This window comes from Antrostomus carolinensis, unplaced genomic scaffold (assembly GCF_000700745.2).
Source record: "Antrostomus carolinensis isolate BGI_N321 unplaced genomic scaffold, ASM70074v2 scaffold6819, whole genome shotgun sequence".
Classification (NCBI taxonomy): domain Eukaryota; kingdom Metazoa; phylum Chordata; class Aves; order Caprimulgiformes; family Caprimulgidae; genus Antrostomus; species Antrostomus carolinensis.
This window is the reverse complement of record NW_010336395.1, coordinates 49461-73701: the sequence shown is the minus strand read 5'-3', so window position 1 is coordinate 73701 and position 24241 is coordinate 49461. Positions and strand designations below refer to the sequence as shown.

At 36.5% G+C, this 24241-nt stretch overlaps 1 protein-coding gene across 1 annotated transcript in view; it reads right to left on the bottom strand.

Annotated features, from left to right (window-relative positions):
• Positions 1-24241, bottom strand: part of EEFSEC (eukaryotic elongation factor, selenocysteine-tRNA specific) — a 94995-nt gene that overhangs the window by 52973 nt on the left and 17781 nt on the right. The window contains exon 5 of the mRNA XM_010174836.2: positions 1846-2484. Coding sequence (XP_010173138.2) covers positions 1846-2484 — 639 coding nt within the window. The remainder of the gene's footprint in view (positions 1-1845; positions 2485-24241) is intronic.

The window sequence follows — 24241 nt, the reverse complement described above, 5'->3', positions numbered from 1 at the left end:
GTTCAGACAGCTCTAGAGCATCCCAAGAAAGCTCTCGAGTATCCCAAGAACTGGTATCCAGACACACACATTTGGCTTAGAAGCTTCTCTGCAGCTTAGAGGACAGAACGCTGTTGTTCTAGTTCAGCCAAGGAGAAAGGCAGCCGGCCATTTCAAAGGAAATGATACACCTGCTACCAAAACCCTGAAGAGTGACTGCTGGGTTTGGGGGTCCCTTATAACCCATATTAACAGATACAAAATTTTCAGAAAGCTACAGATATTCTCCTCCTACCTACCTTCCTAGTGACAAAACTGCCATCCAGACAGGCAACCCAATACCCCAGCTCTGTAGTTCCTTTGAAAAGAACGGCCCTCCAAAATCACTACTGGAAATCCAGAAAAATTTAATATTTTTTTTGTAAAGTTAAAAAAGCAACACAGAAACCTCACATAAAAGGGGGAAATATAAGAATTGCCCATTTGATCAATTAATATAGTGAGACATTTAGAAAAGAACCTCACTAATTCAAAATCATGCCCTGACAGGAATCTTGGTTTATTTTTTACTATTAAATTAGTAAAAAAAACCCCAAAAAAGTATTGAAGAAGTAAGCATTACTAATGGCAAACATGCTAAGGTATGCTAACTGTTTAGTCTCCTACAGTAAAGAGGGATATTACACAGTACACAACACAGCTTTATGGAATTTTGAAAAGGAATAAGAACACTAAATATTTTCTTCAAACGTTCAGGTTTTGGATTAGGAAAATAAAAATTAATAGTCCTTTTACCAAAAGTTAATAAAATACCGATTGCACTAATACATCAAAGTAAACACTTGCTAAAGTTTACACCAACTCTGCTCATTTCAGGGTAAGCAACTAAATTATTTATATACTGCACATCTCCACCTAAACCATTCATCATGAAAAATTCCACTACAGGATGTAAAAACAAATGGTTCTTTACTGCTTACTGATAGGTAACCACCACCAAGATCAAACTCATGACAGCAATGTAATAATACCAGACCACTATAGAAAGTTTATCCACCTGTACTGAAGGGACAGTAAAAATTCCCAAGTTTTACTCTAGATGCAACTCCTCCAGAAAGCACCTCTATATCTGCCACAATGAGGTGGGTCAAGTACATACACCATAGCAGTTTAACACCTGTACAACACGAAACAACATGCCTTAATCAAGGCTCCAAGTTCTTATCACAACCTTGATCCCAACTTTAGCATCCTATAGCTCTGTCAGGCATCTTATAGGAGATTCTTTTTGCCTGCTAAAGTAAATGTTAGAAAATGAAGTTCTTACTAAGATTGTGAAAGTAAAATGTGTGAATGCATAAAAGTAAATGCACTAAGTAAAATGTGAAAATGCACAAAAGAATTAAGTGTTCTTTGTGTTATTTAACGTAGATTCTGTGTGTGTAATGCTACTTGCTATTTCTTTTACACTGTCTTCACATTTTCCATGTACTGCAGAATAACTGTAAAATATGTCAATGGAAAGCTGGAAGTTTTGTTAACTGGGAAGAGAACAGATGAGCCACTTAGGAAGGTACACAAACAAAGCAAGCTTGCAGAAAGAACAGAGTGTCTAGACATCAAAAGGATCAATGAAAAAAACAGCATCAAATTACTCAACACTGCACTGAACTGAAGAAACCAGTCACTTCTAAACAGTGATTTCTGACTGCAAGCAGACAAGATGCAATACACTAGGTATACAAACAAAAACGTGTATGAAGACTCTGGAACATAACAATGAAAATTCTGTAGTCCACTGATATATGTAGTTACAGAGAACAAATATTTCCCCTTCCCATGTAAAGCATTAAAAAGACAGCTTACCCTTTCCACTTGTCCTTCTTTATGCTTCAGTTTGTACACTTTCAGCTTTGGAAGGAAAGTCTCCGTGTAGTTCTTGTCTTCCATGCCTTGGAGCAGCACCCCATGGAATGCCAACCTGCAGGTATTTGCGTGAATATCTGTATCCAGCTTGGAGCCAATCACAAGGCACAGTTTAGGACAAGTGACTGGTTTTTCAAACTCTAGCAAAGCCCACTGTTGTCTTGGGAGCTGGACTCCTGCCTGGTCATTTTCTTTGTTCTCCTCTGAAGAGTTTGAGTCCTTGGACAAATATTCCTCTTGATAAAGATAATCTTTTTCAAAATCAAAAACATTTTCTTTAATTTCTTCATTGAAGTCAGCAGGGGCTGGACTGAAAAACATGACTCTTCCCATAACTGTTTCATGACCAACTGTGATATGGAACTTGGCCTTGGTCTGAAGAGCTCCTCGAAAATACTGGATTTTCTTCAGGGAAATTATTGCAGCATGGATGGTGTGAAGTGATTCAGGGGTGCAAATCAGGCCTCGTTCCAGCAGTTTGGGATCAAACTGGGTTACGCAGATACCTACTCTGTCACCCTGCATAGCATAAGTCACAGGAGTATGGAACATCTGCATGGACTTGACTTTCTTTGTCACCTGTTGATGAAAGAGCAAGAAAAAAAAAAAAAGAATTAAGCAATTAACTGCACACGAGTGCATCACAAGCACAATGCCACGTATCACGCTCTACTCTCTTTTAAGACAACTGACCTTCTAGGAGAGTCCACAATTCAAAAAGTAGAAAGTGAACAGACTGAGAACATACCCCATCATTTAGAATTACCACAGGTTTGACCCTCTTAGCTACTCCTTTTCATAAGACTAAGGTTATCATGGCCACAATTATGTTGATACTTGCATCATCTGTGCTGGAGTAATTACATACTACCTGCTAAACAACAGACATACTCACATAATGGAATGGCTTACTTAATGTACTCCCCCCTTGTAGCACCAAGTGTAGCACTACAATACCCATCTGTGCACCTATGTAACTGTTTTCCACCCCTTCTATGAAAATAATTTCATAGACTTCTTTGACTTGGTTGAATTCAACTGTAAAATGTAAAAAAATTTAAAAACCTTTCCTTACAATGTTTTTTACAACACCAAGCACAATGAAATCTTGTAAACTATCACTGCAAAATAATTAGTAATTAAAAAAACTACCATTTCCTAGTCTATATTTCATGTATTAAAAAAAAGTCCTCGAAGTTTTCTTGCAAATATTTGAATGTTCAGAAATATATGGCCAGCATCACTGTCACTAAAATGTGGGGTTCCACCTGTCAGGATTATCGTAGCAAAAGTGCAGCTCTGGCCACCACTTCAAATGAATGCTACGAAAGTTTGACCTTAATGAGCTTTCTGTTGTATTATTTATTTCAAGCAGTTTTCAAGGAGAAGAAAAACATGAAATAAGCATTTAAAGATCAGTCTAAGTTCAGCTTGATCGGACTAAGCCAGTTTAGTTTAACAAAGCTTCATGATGGCTTTTCTTTCAGTTCTGCAAACCATCCTTTAATGAATCCCCCCTCCAGTTGATGTGTCAGCAAATGGGTTTTTTTCTGCTAATATGTTTATGTTGCCACCCGTTCTATTCATACTAATGCAGGATGCGTGGATAGTTAACCACACCACTCTGCTTAAAGACCCTATATGAGATACCAGGCTTTTAATACTGAAATTATTTTTTTGGCAATAAAAAATATATTTATCTCCTAAATAAATATTAAGTACTTGGACAAGAGTCCATAGTACAGAAACGTTATACACAACATATTCTGGAAGGGCTGAGGACTCAAAATTCAGATCCAAGAACCACATTCTCCCTGGGAATGCTCTGTTCCAGAGATAATTTCTTTAGTATGCCTTTATCAATATACAATAGATTATACTGTGAATGCATGCAGAACAACAACATTGCTAGAACAGATCTCAACTCTCAGTGTAATTTCTTCTTCTCTCTCCCTTTTCTTGGTACCAATTCTACAGCTATCAAAAGGTTTGTGTCAAGTGTTCAGTGCAATTCTCTGCATTCGAGCCGTTAATATCTGTCTTACTCAGCTAGAACTGTTCTCAAATCAATCTCTAACCACTGCATGTCCTTTAGTAGCCCACCTTCTAATCCTGGCCCACTCCATTTATCTTCTAACTCCTCAAAGAAAGAAATCAAAATACACAAGTACTGATTAAGAGAATCCTAAACCAAAGCATCGGACTCAGCAGATCTGGGCTTCATCCTCAGTATGTGACACGGCTTAGAAGAAATCATTTAGGTTAGACGACTCTGAACAGTCTAGAGAAGTTAACCTTATAAATTTTAATCACAGAATTATTTACTCACAGGACAACGCTGAAAAGACCAGCTTCTTTACTGCATCTTGGATGCAATGCATAAGTGGAAACAAAGCTGTATTTTTCACCTTTTCCTCTTCTACAAAGCCTGCTGCCCTATATGAAGGACATAGGTAGTCCCTGGCTTCAGACACATCTTTGTATGCCTATTCCCAACATCACAAAACTAAGCAATACTAAAAGATGACTGTAGAAAAAAAGGAAGGAGGACTCAGAGGGGAACAAATTACAGAAACTTAGATCAAAATAGAAGAGTGGATGAAAAGTCTATTGGCTGAACTAAAACCTTCAGTAACTGGAATATAAAGAGCTCTCCAAATAAGTCAGCAAAAAAGGTTAAAGGCAATATATAGAAAGCTGATTAAAAAAGGGAAAGAAATCTAGCAGCTGCATGGCTTCTGGAAAAGAACAAAAATCCTGTATTCCTTCTGGAAATCATAATTATACAAATAACAACGGTCATGAGCTTCACCACTATAAATATTGTTTGGGTTCCCTGGATCTCTGGCTGCTAACCAAAACCGAAATAAACACCCTTTTTCAGATTATATGAAGTTATTATTGAAACATTTTTCAAATCAAATGCCACATCAATGCCTGTGGATTCTTGGAGAATCCACAGAATATTACGAGAAATAAGATTAAGAGATGAGTTCACTGTAAGAGAAAAACCTTTCACTAAAAAGCCTAGACCAAAATAGTTTGGTATGATCTGAACTAATGTCAGAACAGACTTAAAAGGCCATTCTAAATACTCACTAGGATTTCAGTTTCAAGCATTTTTGTACTCAAATATATACTCATCATCCCTTTAGCCAAACCCCCTAGACAGTACAACCTATCTAGATGGATACAAATAACATTTACCCTCCAGCTCTTTATTCACTTCCAAGGTTGTACTTCTGAAGGCTGGAAGTAGAGTAATTTGAATCAAACCCTTTCTTCTTCATTCACTATAACCTACCCCTCCCTCTCCAGTTTCAATCACTGCAATAGTTGCAACGCTGGTGATACAAGTAGCGTTTAAGAACTTAAAAAAAAAAAAAAAAAAAAAAAAATGTTTTCTAAACATATGCAATTCAAAGAAATAAACAAGCACTACAAGATTGAAATCACCATATGAAAAGTACTGGCCCAAACCATGGGGGTTTGAAAGACTTCTGTGATTTCATCTTTAATAATACTGGCAGTAAATTTTTCGTCTTCTACAATCCCAGATGGGGTGAATAAACTGACAAGAATTAAGGAATCTTCCATCCCTGTCTCTCCCCAACAGAAAACTGGAACTGGAAGATACACGAAAGATCTAGCAGTTTTCTACCTTAAACAGAGCCACAATGCAAAGATTTTTTCTTTTATTATTAATATTCTAGTTTATAATACTACTTTTTAGAAGCTACCCACCTAAAAAGTTGAGTGAAATTATTATAGAAAATATTTGCCAGTCTCTAAAACAGTCTACAGATAGTAATCTGAAATATCTTTCACAAAACTCAGATAACATTAAAGATTGTATTTAAAAGTACCTATTCTTGTGTGCATACACTCAGAACACATCTTAGCTTTTAATTAGTGATCTATGAAACATTCTTCAAAAGCGTTATGCCTACTCTCTCCCCTTAAATTAACTCAAATGATTAGGCATGATGCATCTGACCTGCAGCCCATAAGTAACAATCAGAAAAAGAATTAACAAGTACTTTTAAAATACTCACTTCACGTGATTAAACTTTTTCAGTGAGATTTGCAGTTCTCAACCACAGCATACAGAGCTGGCTTGTATCAGAATACTAGCTGCGTTCTTCCACATTTCTTCGTGTTAACTACATTAAAAACAGTATAGAGCTGTAATCATCACTTTCCATAACAAAAGCTTGCTGTAATTCCCATGTGTAGGGGAAAATTTGCAGTGGAGTATCAATACAGGAGTATTTGAGTGTTGCATGAGGCTTTAACAGTATGGCTCACGTTCATGCATTTGCTGATGGTCCTCACAGTCTCCAATGCAAGTTCAGGTCTTGGATCCTGACTAATTCTCTTTCAGAAAACAGTATCCTACTTTAAAAGACACTGAAAATTTGCAGAATCATGTAAAGTAAAACTTTTTCCCTTCAACCAAAGCAGATTATCCATGCTGCCCCCAACTCTCCTACAGGAGGCAAGCTTCCCACCCTGGTTACACTCATCCAGAGCTTTAAGAATCACCTGGTTTCTTTGTAGCTGGGTCTGGCTTTCAGACATGTCTGCTTGTTCTCAGATATATGAAGGGAAAGATACTGCATTACTCAACCTACTGAAAATCAACACTTCATGCTGACCTGTCCAGTACCTTGCAGATGATTTCATCAGCCCATCTACATTTATTTTAACTGCAAACATTTTTTCCCCTTATATTTATGGTATCTATTCTTGTACCTGAAGCTCCCATACACATATCAGAGGACAGAAGAAAAGTAAGTGGGAAGAACACTCAAGCCCATTCCTTCCTCCCCGCCCCACCATGTTCTCAGTACCAGAATCAACTGTAAAAGTTTATAGCACAGTATCTTAACTGACCATAAACACTGTTCCAAGAGCATAAGGTATGTAGGAATTAGAATCTGACCAGAATAACACTAGAGTGTGCTTAGGTAATTGGGGGAAGTTGATTAGATCACAGGAGAACTGAATTGGACTTGCCTCTCCATCAAAAGGTCAGACATGGAACCAGCAGAGAAGTGAATCAGTGAGTAGATCTGAACCCACTGGATTAAATAACAAGAGCCAGAGTCGCTTTAAATCACCAACTTCCTGTTTTCTGAGCAGACCATGAACACCAGTACAGTATTTCATTCCATTTCACTCTGACCCTGGCTGATGGAGACATTCATCCATGGTTTAAAATACTCCAAATGTAAAGGGTTTTTTTCAAGAGACTGAAGTACATAACTAAAATTCATCTTCATTTTGTCTGGCCTTTAAAATACAAACCCAGAAGCACCGAAAAGGATGCAGCTGGCCCTCAGTATTAGATTTTTTTTTTTTCCCTCTTATGTCTATCTAGTTTCCCGATGTAAGGGATCCCCACAAGTTATAGCACAGTTCTAAACTTTCACATATTTTCTTTATCTTTACAGCAATAGAAGTTTCAAGCAGGGAAATTTCAAATGGGGCTGGATCACTCGGTCCACTCACCTACCAACAAAATGATGTTAAATACTTCAGAGCATTCTGTCCCAAGCCAGAGGTATTCATAACTGAGATCAGCATCTTTGGCATTTCTTTGCATTCAGTTACAGCACCCAATTTTTGTCCTCAAAATGCTGTCTGTAAAACAACTTCTGCCTCATCTTGTCCATGAAAATGGTGCAGGGCTCATTTTAGCAATCCACTAAATAAGAGGCATATTTTCCTCTTCTTTTGGGGAATTAGGCATTTAAACACACAAAGAAACTGAACAATATTGAATGCAACTTTAAAGAGACAGACTTTATTGCATGCAAATACATGTAGGTAAACATGGAGAATTTGGATACCATTATAAAACATGCTACAAACTTCGCTAAGAAATTCACTCACATTTTGTTTTCTAATAATGGCACGAGGGAACTGATTATGTCTCATCATATAAATCAAGAGTCATGTGTTGAAACCTTACATCATTTGCAAAGGGATTTGCTTCACTTAAAATTTTATTTGTATAATCACATTAATGTTCCTAAAGCATTATGTAAAGGTCTATAAAAAGGGTGAGAAATAAGTTTATGTGTTCAAATGCAGATTAAAAAAACGCAAAACAGAAATCAAAAGCACCCAAACAGTTCAGCCCTTGAGATAAACAAATGTATTCAATATAAGAGAACCTGTTATTTGAAGACCAAAGGAAAAGCCCACTAAGATTTTCAAAGCAGTTTAGTACAGACTAATAGAAAACAGGATACAGAAAAAGTCCACTAATGACTTTTTCCCCTGATATGTCAGAGCTTCTTTTCCTTTATTTATCCAACTTCCATTAAGTTATCAACCATATGCCATTGCTCATAGCTTCTTCAGATAAGAACGCAGCCATCCTGCTGCCTCCCAATGCTGTGAGTGCATCTTTCTGATAGGAAAGATACAGCAACCATACTTCCCTGCAATACTGATGAGAAAATGCAGAGTTGAAATGATTAGTCTTAATAATCTATTAGAGAAAATACTGATTATAAATGCAGTATCTATAAAAGCAGTATTACACGTTTTACAGACCCTACTTCAAATGCAGAGGACTCCAACCAGTTTAAAATAAAGCTCACATCTCTGAGTCCAGCTGCAAAAAGCTGCACCTTCAAACTTACATCCAAGAAGGAAGAGGAACTGATAAATGACAAAAGCACCGTTTCAGCCCTGAGGTTTAGAAATACCCCTTGAGCAGCATAAACTGACCATACATTGCAGCAGAGTGCCAAACAGAAGAAACATCACCTTAATACCATCCAAAGTGCCTCCTTACAGCTGAAGAGGAGCAGCAAACTAAGGTGCAACTGCACAACCAAAATGCATCCCTTATCTGCTGCTTTTGAAAGCAAGGACAGCCTTCCTCCCTATTGCTCTGCTACAAATCCAAATAAAGAATAAGGCATCTCATCTCCCTGCTTCCAGTACCATCTCTTGGTGGTCACAGGACAAAGCTACACTGACCAAAAAAAAAAAAAAAAAAAAAAAAAAAGAAAAAGAAAAAAGCAAAATAAGCAGCCCTCGTCTGAAAGGTTACCACAGCTTTTAGTTTTCAGCCAGCCCTTGTCTAAGGTTCTTCAGGCAGAGGGTGGTGGAGCACTGGAACAGGCTCCGCAGGGAGATGGTCATGGCACCAAGCCTGACAGTATTCAAGAAGCATTTGGACAAGGCCCTCAGACACATGATACGAACCTTGGGATTGTCCTGTACTAGGGCAAGAGTTGGATTTGATAATCCTTGTGGGTCCCTTACAACTCACAGCATTCTATGATTTTGTGCATGTATAATGAAACTAAGCAGAGCTCCAATTCAGACACGACTGCTCTTACGTGTAAGCAGATCTTTGCATAAATTCTCTTCCAAACATGAAGCTTGCCGAATTCTTTGCTTTATGAGGGATGACTATTCACAAGCAAAGCTGAGTCCTCTAGATGAGTAAGCAGCAATGCGTTTAGCTAAGAAGGAAAACCACTCCTGCTTGAAAGTGTCAAAAGGACACCTAGGCTGTGAAGGCACAAGACGGCAACAATGAGCATTCAGAAGTCCTGAGTCAAGGCTGCTGCCCTACTCAATGCACATCCTCCATCCAAATAAATAAATCTTTTATTTTAAAAATTAAGATATGGAATATTTTCTTAATTCTCTGAGATGCCTTTGCAGTTCACATCATATGTCAATGAACAGTGAGAAACATTAGTTCCAAATCTTCAACCAGGATTTCAGAACAGCATAAAATGGAAATAAAACAGGAAGTGTCAATAGTACATTATTGAACAGCAATCACATGATGCAAACTTTGCCCATTGCTCCAGTTTTAGAAAGCCATCTCTTCTGAGTCAGTATCACAATGGCAGCTAGGACCAACTACAAAGAGTAGAAACCTCAGCTCTGCAAGCTCCAAGTTTGCAGATACCACCAAGATCATCTGACTTAGTAACAATTTTCTGAAATATCTTGAATATTTCTAGAATCTATAATTTGTCCATGGCCTCACTTTGCCTCCATATGGGAAAGGAATACAGCATCTGGAGAAAAAACTATTTCACACAGAATGATTCTTTTAACTTAATTTTTTTAAGTCAAATTTATAAGGGCATTCACCATATGACCACTGTGGTGCTTATGCAATGCCACACACATGCTCTCAGATTTTATTTAATATATTCCTCCTCCAGATAAAATAACATCATAGCCTGAAGAGTCTGCACTGCAACACTGGAATAAAGCAATATAAAATGGGATACTAAAATCACTTTAGCTTATTTCCTTTCACAGCATCTAAAATATGGCTATGCACCCAGTAAATAAAGCAGCAGGTCAATGACCTTACTCTTATCCTGCTGTGCTTCAATATCGTAATTTTAATTTAAATTACATGTATGCTATATTCATGCACACAATCACAAATCAAAAATTAGTAAGTGTTAAGACTAAGATTTTGCAAATAAAGTTACCTTCTGTGCCTATGCCTTCTCCTGCAGCCTCTAAGTATATAATCTCAGTTTTTTTCAACAGAACCTAATCTATCCCATGCACAAGCTAGACAAAGCTCACTGAATAAGAAAATTATCCTCTATTTATTTTCTTGCCCTGAATCCATTATTTACTCTAAACCATCAAATTCACACTGTATTGCATGTATGCTATCCTACTGGAGTATTTATTTGGTAAACTCTAGTAATCTTGTCATCCTCGTGATATAACATGGCATTACGCCTCACCGCAGATAGGTAACAACTGCATAATTTGTCACAATCCCAATTCTCAAGAAAAACCCAATGTCCAGTTTTTAAAAGCAAAAGGCTGATTGTTCAGAATATTTATAATTTCATAGCAATTTTCCTCATTCACAATAATAGCCTCAACCACTTCAGCCAATTTTTTAACTTGCACCAAAGCCCCCAAATCCAACCCTTACCACCCCAGCTTCCACACAAGAATGGTAAGGCTTGGGTAACATCTCTTGCAGCAAAGTCATGACTCTTCCTATCTCTACATTTTGTCACAGAAAGAAATCAGGCTGGTCAAGCATGATCTGCTCTTGCAGTATTACCCAGTAATTACATGTTCTGAATATGTTCTTTGGCTTCCACCCCTTACATCTCCTCCTCTAAGATTCACAAGGGAAACACCAAGAGCATCAAGCTTTTATAATCTCTCTGCACTGTCTCTTCTAAATTTGGGTGAATCTATTCACATATTTACTCTAGCAGAGGGGAGAGGGAGGACCACATCCCCTTTTAGTCCTCTGGTCAAAAGAGTGTAACAGCCATACATGTTGAATATTTGGGGCTGTAGGTAGGGAACAGATCTCCACACTCCAAGGATGCGTGGAAGGAAGAAACCAGACACGTACTATATATCCTTTCATCTCCAAAAGACTAAAATCTCAGGGGTTTTTGTAACCAAAAAAGGAATCTTAAGATGTCAAGTATCCTTAAATTAAGTGGTACTGCTTATGCCATCTATCACTACAGATGACAAAGTACACATTTTAAAAGCATAATATAACGCCAATAAGCTTAGCCAGCAAGTATGTAGGCCAATAACGTCAGACCCATAATAAAACTATACATACAATAAGCTTAATATTCACATACCAATTAAAATTTCTGCAACTTATCAAAAAATATTTCAATAAAATATTTTTCAAAGAAAAAAACTCCAAAAAGAAGTCAAAACTAACACAAAATGATAGGTTAAAGAAAGACTGTCTGGAATTTTCTTCTTCCAACAGAATGAACTGAATTCTTTTTTCCTAATAGATTTAGGTTTAGAACAATAATAACACTTTTATCTGAAGACTTCAAAGTCACAGGCAAAAGAATATATCACAGTAAACACAGGGTTGAAGGTTTAATAGAAGAAATTCTACTGGGATTTTTTCCTTCTTCTTTAAAATAAATTTGTTTACTGCCAGGCTTTGAAAAGCATAAAAGGGAGGAAACTATAGGGTAAAGAAGTAAAACTTTTACGTGTAAGGAACATTTGGAGCTTTGTGAGAAAGCTGGTTTTGGTAGAATGTGCGACATGTAGCCCAATGTGAGTAATATTATATCTCAAATAAAAATCAGCCCATGAATATACATAATCCAAAAGGTAATTCTCCCAATCTCTGAAATGTAATGGAGCCACTCTAGATCACTGAGGCATGAATATTTACCGTATTCAGGCTTTACTGCTCTCGATCTGGGTTCAATTTTGCAAATTAAAATGAAGGCTCTGTGGATAGAGAGATTAAAGAAGAGCATCCCAAAGCCTGCCTGTTTCCTTGGTGTGGTAGCAGTGATCTGGTTACCCTTCTGTTAGGTTATTTCTTTTTACTTAATGGAGTAGGTCAAAAGCAATTGAGAGTGGAAAGAGGAGGTCATTATTGGGTCACAACCTTGGAGTTAAAGGCTCACTAAGGAAAACAAACACAGAGTGAACATAAAACTGCATTTAAAAATAAAACCTGTAATGAAAAATAATTTAATTTTCAGCTCTTTTCACTTCTATTTTGACAGGTCAGGGGGAAAAATACAAGAATAAATTTCTTCTGCTCCTTTCTTTCTCGTGAAAATTCTCCTGTCCCTTCTCTAAAGTAAGCTCATTAATATAAGCCATGATTCATATAAAATGATACAAAGGTGATGAATAATTACTGAGAGATCTAGTAGGCTTCATTAGCTGTGGTAAACGTTAACAATAATTGTGATGATTTGTACATTTTCTAGGAAATACTTGGAATATAAACACAACAGCACTCTAGTGCAATGCAACAAACAAGCAAAACACAAGTATGCACACCAGTACAAATCAAATGATACGGTCCTAACTCCTAGTGAATTCCTTGTACTAATTACAGTCAAAACAAAGGCTACCTCTGCTATGGGAGGAGAAGAAAAGAAAAAGGAATTAATTACTATCAGACAATTATTTTTTGCAATGCTTCTTTTCAGTTTATAAAATAAAAAGCAATTGGTATACAAAATCTTTATAGCTTTTCCTTGAGGTAAGATTTTTTTTTTTTTAGTGGCAAATTTTAAAGAGTTCAACTGGTAAGCAATTTCTAATACAAGTCAGTAACAGTGATTAAGATTAGACAAGTAAATTTATAACCTCTGCATTGTATGATACTTTCAAAATCTAAGCAGTTAAGTCTAGAGTAAAGAACAAATGGATTTATCCCTACCACCTTGGCAAATAATACTAAGCTATTAAAAGAACAAAGCAGTATGGTGCAAAGTTTGATATAGCAAAAACAAATTCTAATGCACAGATACGTGGTTAAAAGAAGTGTCAGGTTCACAGTAATGATTCTGATTAACCCATTCACATGCAGCTGGGGGAAGGAGGAGGCAGAAGGGCAGAAAAATAGAGGGGGAAAATGGAGGGAAAAATAGTGAAAGAACGAAAAGGCTGCATCTATGAAACTGGAAATAAAGCTAAAATGTAGTGGTCATCAACTAGCAAAACCAGCATTTACCATATAGAGGTGCCATGTGATATCTTATGAAATAAGAAATTCACACTTTTTTGCCTCTGAGCTACATCCCGCTACCAAAGGGTTACTGTGCTTTGAAACCTTCACCAATGGCCTTACTAAACATTTAATATTTTTCTTTCTGCTTTCTTAAAGGCCCCAGATGTGTTCTTGCAGATCAAAAGAGACCAACTTATAAAGTTAAACGAAATCAAGGGCTTTTGTTCCGAGGCATCGTTGCTGAACTAATTATTCCTGGATGTTGTTTAATGAAATAGCGGTGCCATATATTAAAACAGTTAACAAGATGAGTTGCGTGAGTTATAGGAAAGGTCTGATCTGGGATTATAAATTTAAGGTTTTCTTCAAAGGAGATGAAACAAACTACTCGCAACTCCCCAGTCCTTTCTGTCACTGTGAGGCTGAAATAAAGGAACCCAAAAATGTATGAAAGCTGAAATATCATTCTACATATTTACCCTTCCCTAAATGATAGGGAACTAAAGATGAGGGAGTTCAAGAACCTCCCAAGATTCTTTGAGATGGGGAAATGAAGATCTAAGTTATCCTGTCTATTCCCTAAATGCTGCAAAACACAAGTTAAAATAAATATTCGTCGAGTCTTAGAAGAAGCTTAATTTTGGATGTATACATGCAAAACAAGAGCTCCTATTTTAAACAACTCAATGTAAATAGTTACCAGGGCTATTATTAAGTACATTTATTAAGAGGGAAAGATGGGGGGAAGGAGGGGGTGTGTGTGTGTGTGTGCGTGTGTAAGTAGAGAGCTATTCCAACATCAAATTATTAGTAGAATTGGTTCTTTTACATTATTCCACAGCCCTCAACTGCACCAATATTTTTGGTAAAATGCTTATTTAACTATACATTTACCTTACTCAGAGAAACAAAAGACCCTTGAGATCCCTAAGGACATCTCAGCCTGGAAGGCAACTTTTCAGAACCAATGGCTCTTATACATTCAGACAATAAACACTTCACTTCCCTACTGATACTCTCTTCAGTGTTTGTATTTTACAGCCTGACACCAGCCAACCCAACACTTGACACCTAATTAACAGACCTTGGAGCTGGAGGTCCATATATTGATCACACTAAATGGGATTAGTATGAAATAAAAAGTTCAAAGGGTCTTGACCAAACTTCACCACAGCCCAGCTGTGACAGCTGCTATGAATTTGTGTATCCAGTGCCCCACATTTTTATTAAGAGGGGTCTGGCTCACAAGAGTATGCAGTAGCCTATGAGATCAAGAAGGTTCACCTAACAATGTCAGGCTCTGTAACTGTAGTGACTGACTGAGGAAAGAAATCCTCTTGCTTGTTTGCATAGGTCTTTTTGATTAACTCATGAAAAGGGTCCCTCACCTCTGATACAACAAGCATTTACAATAGAGTTGTGACTTCTTTGCCTCTCAAGGATTTGTTAACTTGCTACGGAAGAGCTGTCCAATTTGAAAAAAATCCTAGGTTCGATTATAAAAGAAATAATTCCCAATACATGCTGCAAGCATGCCTAGTATATTCTGACAATGACAGCCAGGAGCTGTATTCAAACGATAGAACTCCAAACTATTATCTTCTAAACACACTTGCTATTTGCCTAAACCTCTCAGCTGCCATCAGGTGAATAAATATTTCTGTATTTTACACACACAGAGCCCATTTTATAGTAGCAGTCCTACCCACATGATGTTTTGAACCTTCATCAAGATCCAAAGAAATTATAACGGCCACCAACATATTTCAATATTTCTGGGTATCTGTACAAATCAATTTCTTATTTAAAACAAGCTGCCTCATTTTCCAGTATCAATTATCACAGACACCTGTAACAGAAACACATAACATGGGAATCCTACTGCAACTCTGGGAAGGGAACAAGCCCATTGTGCAGGGATGTGCAAGTATCACTGAGGCACAGTGAATGTCCAACAGGATTCTCTTGGCTAACACAACATTTACCAAAATATTCTGGATAAACTATGACCAAAATGCAATTTGGCTTTTGTTGTTGCTTTTATTTATTGATTTGTTGTAGGATTCACTCTCTCAGAATATTTTCAAAAAAATTTGAGGAAGGTCTGCTCTGGGAGTTTATATATCAACATTAAGGAAACGGTCATCTGTCAGGAGGAAGAGATGGAAAGAGTTTTTAATTTATAAGTCATTTTAATCCCTTAAGGGTCTTTTAAAATAAAGCTAAATGTGGTCCATGAAGAGACCTTAAAAATATGCTCACTGAGGTTGCAATGTGCATGGGTAACAGACAAGACAGCACTAGAGCCAAAACACCTGACAGCAGATCACCAATGACAGAAGCTCAGTAAAAGGAGGGCAACCTGAAGCCTATCAAAGAAGAGTGGACTGGCAATGTAAAGGTAATCCACATAGCAAAGAACAGTCTTTGAATACTTCATACAGTATTCTGGCACATGAAAACCAGCTTTTCTCACCTTTTGTTTCTTTTTCCCCCCCCACCTCTCCCCTATCTATGTATTCCTATTCTGCTAGATTTCTTCCCTTGCAGAATCTTCCACTTTCTATCCTTTGGGTCTGATAGCTGTTGCATGTCCAGGCACAGCTGCTGAGATGACCTTCACTGAAATGGCCAATGACACTTCGAAATACCACAATTAGGCTTCAAAATTAACACTTCAAGACTGGAAGATTTCACATGTCTCTACTCTGTCTGCAGTCAGGACTGGAAAACTGCAACTGTCACTCCCTCACAGTCTTGAATGCTAGAACCATTTCTTTTTGATTTGAAGTTGAAATTACATGTAATCCAAAGTGTGCAGGCCACAAGAAAGTCTGAGATGACTGGACCCAGTCCAAAGGAAGCTTTTCTAGTCTATAAGAGAAGTTGTGGATGCCCCCTCCTGGAAGTGTTCAAGGACAGGTTGGATGAGGCTTTGAGCAACCTGGTCTAGTGGAAGGTGTCCCTGCTGATGGCAGGAGGCTTGGAACTAGATGGTCTTTAAGGTCTATCCACCAATGCAAACATCCTTCCTTATTCACTATATTATTTTAAAAATTCCATCAGATTTTTTAGAAGTACTACTTCATGATCAGGTTTCCTTATTTGCAGGTTTTCAGTGTAGTCACTAGCTCTCACAGCTCCCATTCCACCAAAATATTGGGGGATTATGTACTTCCTCAATAATGCAAAACTGCATCGTGTCTCTCTTGATATGTTATATGTGTTGTAATTGTATGCATCTTCTCAATTTAAAATTATTAAGAAATGCCCAAGGACAACCCACACACACTATGGAGATGGACATCTCTGAAAAAAATGTGCAAAATTAAAACCCACCCAGTTAGGTTTGCTTATTACCAAAATCTAGGAGACATACCTAATATCAGAATAGCATTTTAACGGGAGACAAAGGCAACATCTTGCAATTGAAAACATGTACCACTGTATCATTATGGTTTTTGTACAGTGCCTCTGCTAAGGAGACCCCACTGCATCAGCCACCACATCTACTGACTGTTCTTCATTAGCCAAAATATTCTACTCAAAAACCAAACCAGCATTTGCTCTCATCTTTAAGGGCAATATTACACAAAGAATTTCTGCATCTATCTCAGTGCAAATCGATGTTAAACTTGGACTGTAAATCCAGAAGTCTCTTAAATACAGCAAAAAGCACTGTCTTCCTATATCACAAGTTTATATTCCTCTATTCTAAAATGCATTAATATTCTCCTACAATAAAGACAGATACAGAAGATACTCACCACAGTGAGACTGCAAGATTTGGTTACTTGCAATTTTAGGAGACTAGGCTAAGATATAATTTGGGATTCACCCTCCAAGTCCTGTATTTTACCAGGTTTTTGTCACAATTCAAATGGCTTGAAAAGAAAATAAAATTTTATTGGAAATGACTGGGTACCTTTATTTAGGAAGAAAAACATCTAACTAGAAAAGCCTACAGTAAGTCAGGAGTGAATCTGAAACTCAGAACTGATCATATCATTCAAAAGAAAAATGTCAGTGTTACAAACTCTTGCTATTACAGCCAATGTTGATTAGAGGAAATTAAGTCAACAAGCTGGTACAACTGGTTGACGTTTTATTACTGTCTTTCAACAGGAGGAGTGGGAGAAAGATAATTTAAACACAGATGAGGCCAAAGATAAACAGAAAAATAAGAAAAGCTTTTAACTTGGCCAGTAAGCCAATTTTCCACTCCAAGTCACTCCAAGAAAATGCTTGCTCCAAACTAAAGAAATCTAACTTCCAGAATCAGTAAAACAAAAACAAGGAAAAAACGTACATGCAATACTTAAGCATACATTTATATACCACTTACTCTAATGTGCGTTTCAAACTCCTTCAGAAAATTGGATTTAGAGGAGAAAGGACTTTTAAAATGAAGTTTACTAGTTTGACAAAACAGCTGCTGATAGTCACTTAAAATTTTTATTTTTTCAAACTCTACTAAAGGGCAAAAAAATACTGTACCACTGGAATATTCTCTGTTCAGTTAGTATCATTTCTTGCATCCCCTTTGGATATCATATTTTATAACTATGACAGTTTTTTTTCTCCCTTTTCCTGCTAAAGGTAGGTACCATTTATTCACTTATTGCCTTTGGGTTTTTTATTTTATTAAAGTGGGATAAATTGCACAACTATTTGGAAAACATTTCACCCCCTTATTTTTCTAAAGATATTATTTAAAATCCCAAAAGGATGTTAATATTTAACAAAAGCATAGGGTTAGGCTATTAGAATATCAAGTCTGACATGTTATCTAAGGCAAAGGCTTATTTCAGTTGCTTCATAAGAAAAACATGAAATCCCAGTACCGTACCAACTGTGCAATAACGAAAATGAGGTTGTAATGAATTCCAATCTAACCTTCAATAGTGGATTCCAATTACTGTACTCATAGGAGAAGTAAAAATATTTACATAATATAACACCATTTTTTTCTGATAAAGTGGTGAACAATGCTGCAGAAAACCTTCCACAGATGTAAATCTAAAAAGAAAATCAGGTTCCCACTCAAACTTTGCTCTTTTTAGTCTTGTTAGACTCCCCAGTATATGAAGGGGTGAAGCTCTCACCCTTCACAGAGACAAGGGAATGAAAAAAAATGCTAGTATGAAGTTTAGAGGCAATTAAATAGCTTTCCTGTTATAAATTTAAGTAGAAACATTATTAGTTAAACTTAGTGGGCTTTGCGGTTTAATATACATTCAGCACAAGTAATTTTTCTACAAGCCTTTGGCTCCATCTGCTGACTTTTAATATTAAAAATAATTGATGAGGCTGAAAACATTCATGGTTTTGGAACACTTAAGTCCTCTACATTTTTGTAAGTGTGGTTCAAAAAGGTATAACTAAATACCCCAAGTGTGTGGTCTAGTAATTTTGTCAGTTAAAATTATCTTGAAGCAACAATATATCAGTTCTGAGGAGAAGATACCTGAGTGAGCCTGGGATACACAAGGGATAAACAAAACTTACTTGGAAGACTGGCTGGAATCAGATTAAGCAACAGGTATACATCTGGATGTTTATGTCACAGAATCACCCAGCAATGAAGTCCAAATCTGAGAAGTAAGATTCTGAGCAGACTAATAAAAAGAATCGAAGATCCATAACACAACCCTTGTGAGAGCTGGTTGGAGACATTTGCTCAACACCTGCCTGTGCTGGTTTCAGCTTCCCCTGTTTTCACTGAGCCGTCTGCTTCACAGAAACTAAAGCTTGTTGTATTTATGAATAAAAACACGATAAAAGATTACTCTGAAAGTTCAAAAGCCCTAATATTTGCCTGTTCCAGCACTGATTTATTTTTCATTATTGCAGGATTCTGATCATTATCAGAGTGCTACGAACTCAAACTAGATAGAATTTCCACACAAAAAATTGCACATGAGAAACACATCTAATATGCTCTTTAAATATAGCAGGCAAAAATCTTGAGACTCAAACTTTTTTTTGGGGGGGGGGAGCAGTGGGGGTTACTTTCACAAGTTTCAAGTAGTTGGAGCACCATTTTAACAGCACAAATAAAAAACAGTTGCAGTGCTTAATTGGACATTTTTTACCATTAAACAACTAAATCTATTATTAAACAAAAGCAGCCTGATTTACATGAACACTGAGCTCTTGTGACTGCAAATTATTTGAGTGGTAATTAGAATAATCAGCATCTCTGATAATTCATTTTCCCTCTATGACCCTAGTTTTCAACACCCATATTAGAAAAAATCTGACAAAACACAACAAAAAAACTCCAGAACAATCCAGCCCCATTAAAAAACCAACATCCAACACACCTGGCTTTCCAGACTCCCTCCCTGTGCTCTCTTTCTATGCACTCTGAAAAGTACTTTCCTCATATTATCGGTGTAGGAGATATGGGCAGTTTCTCAAACTAAATCCCATTTGTTCTAATTGCCAGATATGGGGAAGATTTTTTTAACACACCATTCACAGGTTCAATATCAACCTACCAACCTATCAAACTACCAGTCTTAGTATTTGACTTACAAACAGAGGTAAAAAACAAATGATGGAATCCATTATTTTTGTGAGGGGATTTAAAGACATAAGTCTTAAGTGTGTTAAAGCTAAGATTAAACAGAATCTGAACCAGACACTAAAGCTCACTATCAAAGGTGTGAAAAAAAGCTCATCTTTCTAGCTTTGTAGAAAAAAAACCTTTTCTGAAATGAAAATATAAAAAACCCTCTTACATATAGCACATACCACAAATATCGTGGTTTCCAAAAAGCTTCTTTTAAAGTTATTAAATATTTATAATGTCTCTTTCAGAGCTAAGACTGAAGCAAAGGAATTCAAAGCCATTACTTTTAAAAACTGAAAGCAAAATACATGAATACAAATTCTGAACAAAAGTTCTCAAGAAATTTTAACAGTATGTGAAACAGTAGGAATATAGAGGACTCTCTACACAGTCATGCTCAGGTATAGGTATAGACCCAATAGGTTCAAAACTACTTATAAAAATGCTCATATCAGGGAAAATTATCATCACACAATTTGATATTTAGAGACACATTAAGAAAAACTAAAAAAAATATAATCACAAATATAAATCTAACCTTCTGTAAATTCAATTTTCCATATACAGGAAAATACCAAGAAAACAAGCATGTATATTGTAAAGTACTGTGCATAATTATTAAAATTTTAATCACATCAACATATTCTGCCTGTTGAAGTCTGTCTAAACCCTGACCCAAGCAAAAAGCCCTGGCTGGTGTCAGCATAGCTGGATGACAGTGAACAAATGAAAGGCAGGATTAAGACTTCATTGCCGAGTTGATCAGAAAGGAGTTTGCCCATCAGGGACAACAGTGTAATCTAAAACAAAAAGCAATAATACAGTGTTTGATTTGTGGAGTTACTGTGCCAGGTAACTTTAACATTGTGGATTCAAAGTAACATTAACTCAGCCCACTACACATTGTGGATATCTAATGGCATGTTTTTACAACTGTTTGCAATGTACATGTCAGATGGCCCAAGTCTTTCTTGTGAGTCACACCATAACCACAAAACTATGCCTTAATGTTAAGCTCTTTTTCTTCCCCCAATTTAAGTCTGATGTAAAAATTGCTTTGTCCATCTCTTCTCCCGCATATGAATCTTTAAAATGTCTTGCAATATTAATTAACTTAATGCAATCCTCAAACAAGAACTAGAATCATCCTTGTTAAAAAAAAACAAAACTAAACACACACACACACAGATTTTATCATGGTTTTGCTCCTTCTTATGAGAATTAAAGAACTAGAATCATCCTTGTTAAAAAAAAACCAAACCAAAACTAAACACACACACACAGATTTTATCATGGTTTTGCTCCTTCTTATGAGAATTAAAACAGGAAACCTGTGTAAAAAAAAAAAGGCCCCAAATCCCTGAAAATAATTTTTAAAAATGAATAGAACCCTTACCTTCACATGTGTGTGTTTTTACTAGAAAATTAGGATCGTTTTTAAAAAACAGTTCTTAGCTTGCTGCCAAAAACATCCCTCATCTCTTAAAAAAAACAAAAAATCCTCAACATTCCTGGTAGTCCACCAGATCATATAAGTTTTAAAGAGGCAGAGGCTACTGAAGTCATAATCATCTTGCCTAAATATATCCTTATTACCTCTATTTCCAACAGTAAACCTGAAGTTTGCAAAGATTTACCCACTCCCCCACCCCTCCATAGATTTTAAAATCTTTAAGAGCTTCTCTAAAAGTGGGGATAGAGCCTGTGATCTCGGAGAAGACAACTTACGTGATGTCTGCACGTCACACATCTAGAAAGTGGATTTAAAAATGAAAGTTCAGCAATAGATAGGATAAGTGAGCAGTAAAAGCAAAGAAGACGACAAATCAAGGACATAAGGAAAGCCTTAAAAAAAAATTTGAACTACAAAAAAGCATTTGACTATAAACATCTCTTAGAACTCTTAACTAATGTGTTATCACTTGCTGCAAGAAGGAAAAGCAGACACATGATTTCTACCAGTTTGGAGATTTCCACCATTTTCCCACTATTTAGGGAACTGCATGCCTGAGAAATATTACACATCAGAATAAATTATGTTGAACCTCATTTGTACGTAGCATCTCAGGTTCACATTAAACCTCACGGGAGGGCTCAGAGCAAGTTAGGATCCTGCTCTGTATCACCATGTAGCAGAACTTCCTCCACCTCCAACCATAAGAGATGAGAGACCTGCCCTTAAATGAAGATACTCAATAACCTCCTCTAAAGCCCAAGCAGTCAGTAGCCTTTGACAAGACTGGAATGTACAAATTAATACACATTGTACAAACAACAGTTTTTCCCCAAACAACAGCATCACATCAACACTAGAAAAAAATAATCTGAAACATGTTGTACAAAATATTATTCTTACTCAATCACCTCCTGACTCAAATTCTCTCCTAAAACTCAGTGCAGAATAGTCCAGCGTGGGATTGTGTGTTTTATTTTATGTTTACAAAGATTTGTATAGTTCTTTGCATTTAGACTAAACTAACTGGTGTCGCTTTGTGTTGACTCAAAGGCCAAACTGGGCATTTATTTTAGCCTTATTAGGCATTTATTTCAATCCTTTACCAAAAATAATTTTTTTCAAGTTTCCCCTTACAATCTGCTTTTCTGTGGTTTTGTTTTGAGTGTTTGTGGTATACCTGCATATTTCTCACTCCCCAAAGACTTCAAATTATTGTCAACTAATCTCCACAAGCCAGATCAATGCCTTCAACTAGGCAAAGAAAATACCACACAAATAATATCCATATTTCAAAACTGATTTATAATAGTACATTTTTTCCCTAAGCCACCATTTAACTTGTTGCAGTCCTACGTACTAGGTGTTGTACATCAGACAAAAACCTCTCCTAGGGATGGTTCGCATAAAAAAGTCCATGGAAATTCATTATATAATGTTAAGAAAATGCAACTACAACACAGAAAGTGAAATGAAGGAAACAAAAACAAAGTGGTTAGATGAATGAGAACACAGAAAAACTTCCAAGAGGTTCTGACACCTCACACAAAATATAGATTATAAACAAACTTCTGAACCATTTTCGGTACTTCAATCTCTCTTCTGTTGAAGAAAAAACCTGATGCCTATATATATATATATATATGAGGTCATTGCTTACACTGAGTTAGTCTGTTCTCATGGCTGATTTCTGACACCTGAACTGAACAAGCAGTAAGGCCCTCTCTACCACTCTTTTGCAGAATCTATTACACACCTTATATATAGAATATCTTAAAAACAGGTTGCCTAGACAAGCATTTAAAGATGTATTGGCTACAGTGACTCTTTAAAAAGAGTATTTGACCTTTCCTTGTGATTTCTAAAGTGTGAAATGTTTATTCTTGATTATTTATTCATTAGAGTAGAAAGAAAGAGACTCCAACTGCATTTTATAGCATATGCTTTCAAGCTAATCTTTACAACCATGAAGAGCCTGGGAGTTTGTAGTTTTCATTTCAGACAGTTGCAAATGAAAATCTGATCTAGGCATTCATATCATGTTCATCACAGCACTATCTGGGCAGCTTACATAATTATATTATTCCAGCTGATACTGTAAAAAAAAATATTGCCTCCCTCTTGTATTACTCTTTCTTTCATTGCAAACTGCACCAGCTATTATAATACAAATTTATGGGAATACTCTAGTGAAGAGATGTATCCTACATTTAGTTTCAACTGCACACGTTGTCACAGGCATATGACAACAGATTCAGGTTATGAGCTGAACAAGCATTTAAAGAGCAAAGTCAGTTTTCATAACTTTCATAGCAGTAACTAAGAACAAAATTTAAAGTTTTATAAATGGGGTCATCTCAGGAACACCCAGTAGAAGGCACGAAATCCACAGACTTGCTATGGTGTCATAATAATAGTTCAAGAAAGTACTTCAGTAATAGACTAATTATAGGTTCCTGGGCACTTATGCACTAGTTCATTTTCTTCCATCTTTTGGTCAAATTCAGAAGTTTATTTAAACAAGACTGCTGAAGATAATGTTTTCAATATTCAGATCCTTTTTTGCCAGTGACCAGATCTAAGCAGAACTTTGTAATATACAGGCCACAGCTTAATTAATGCAGTGTTTGCTGAATTGCTCTGCTTCTCAAAAGCCTGATCAAATAAGGAATTGTACTGTATATGGATGACCAAGGAAGAACAAAAAGTGACATTCCCTTCCTTCATTCTGGTTACTGAAATTTTGCCAAAGCCTCCAGCACTTGAACTTAAGTATTTAAAACATGATAGTTACTCACTGCCCTAA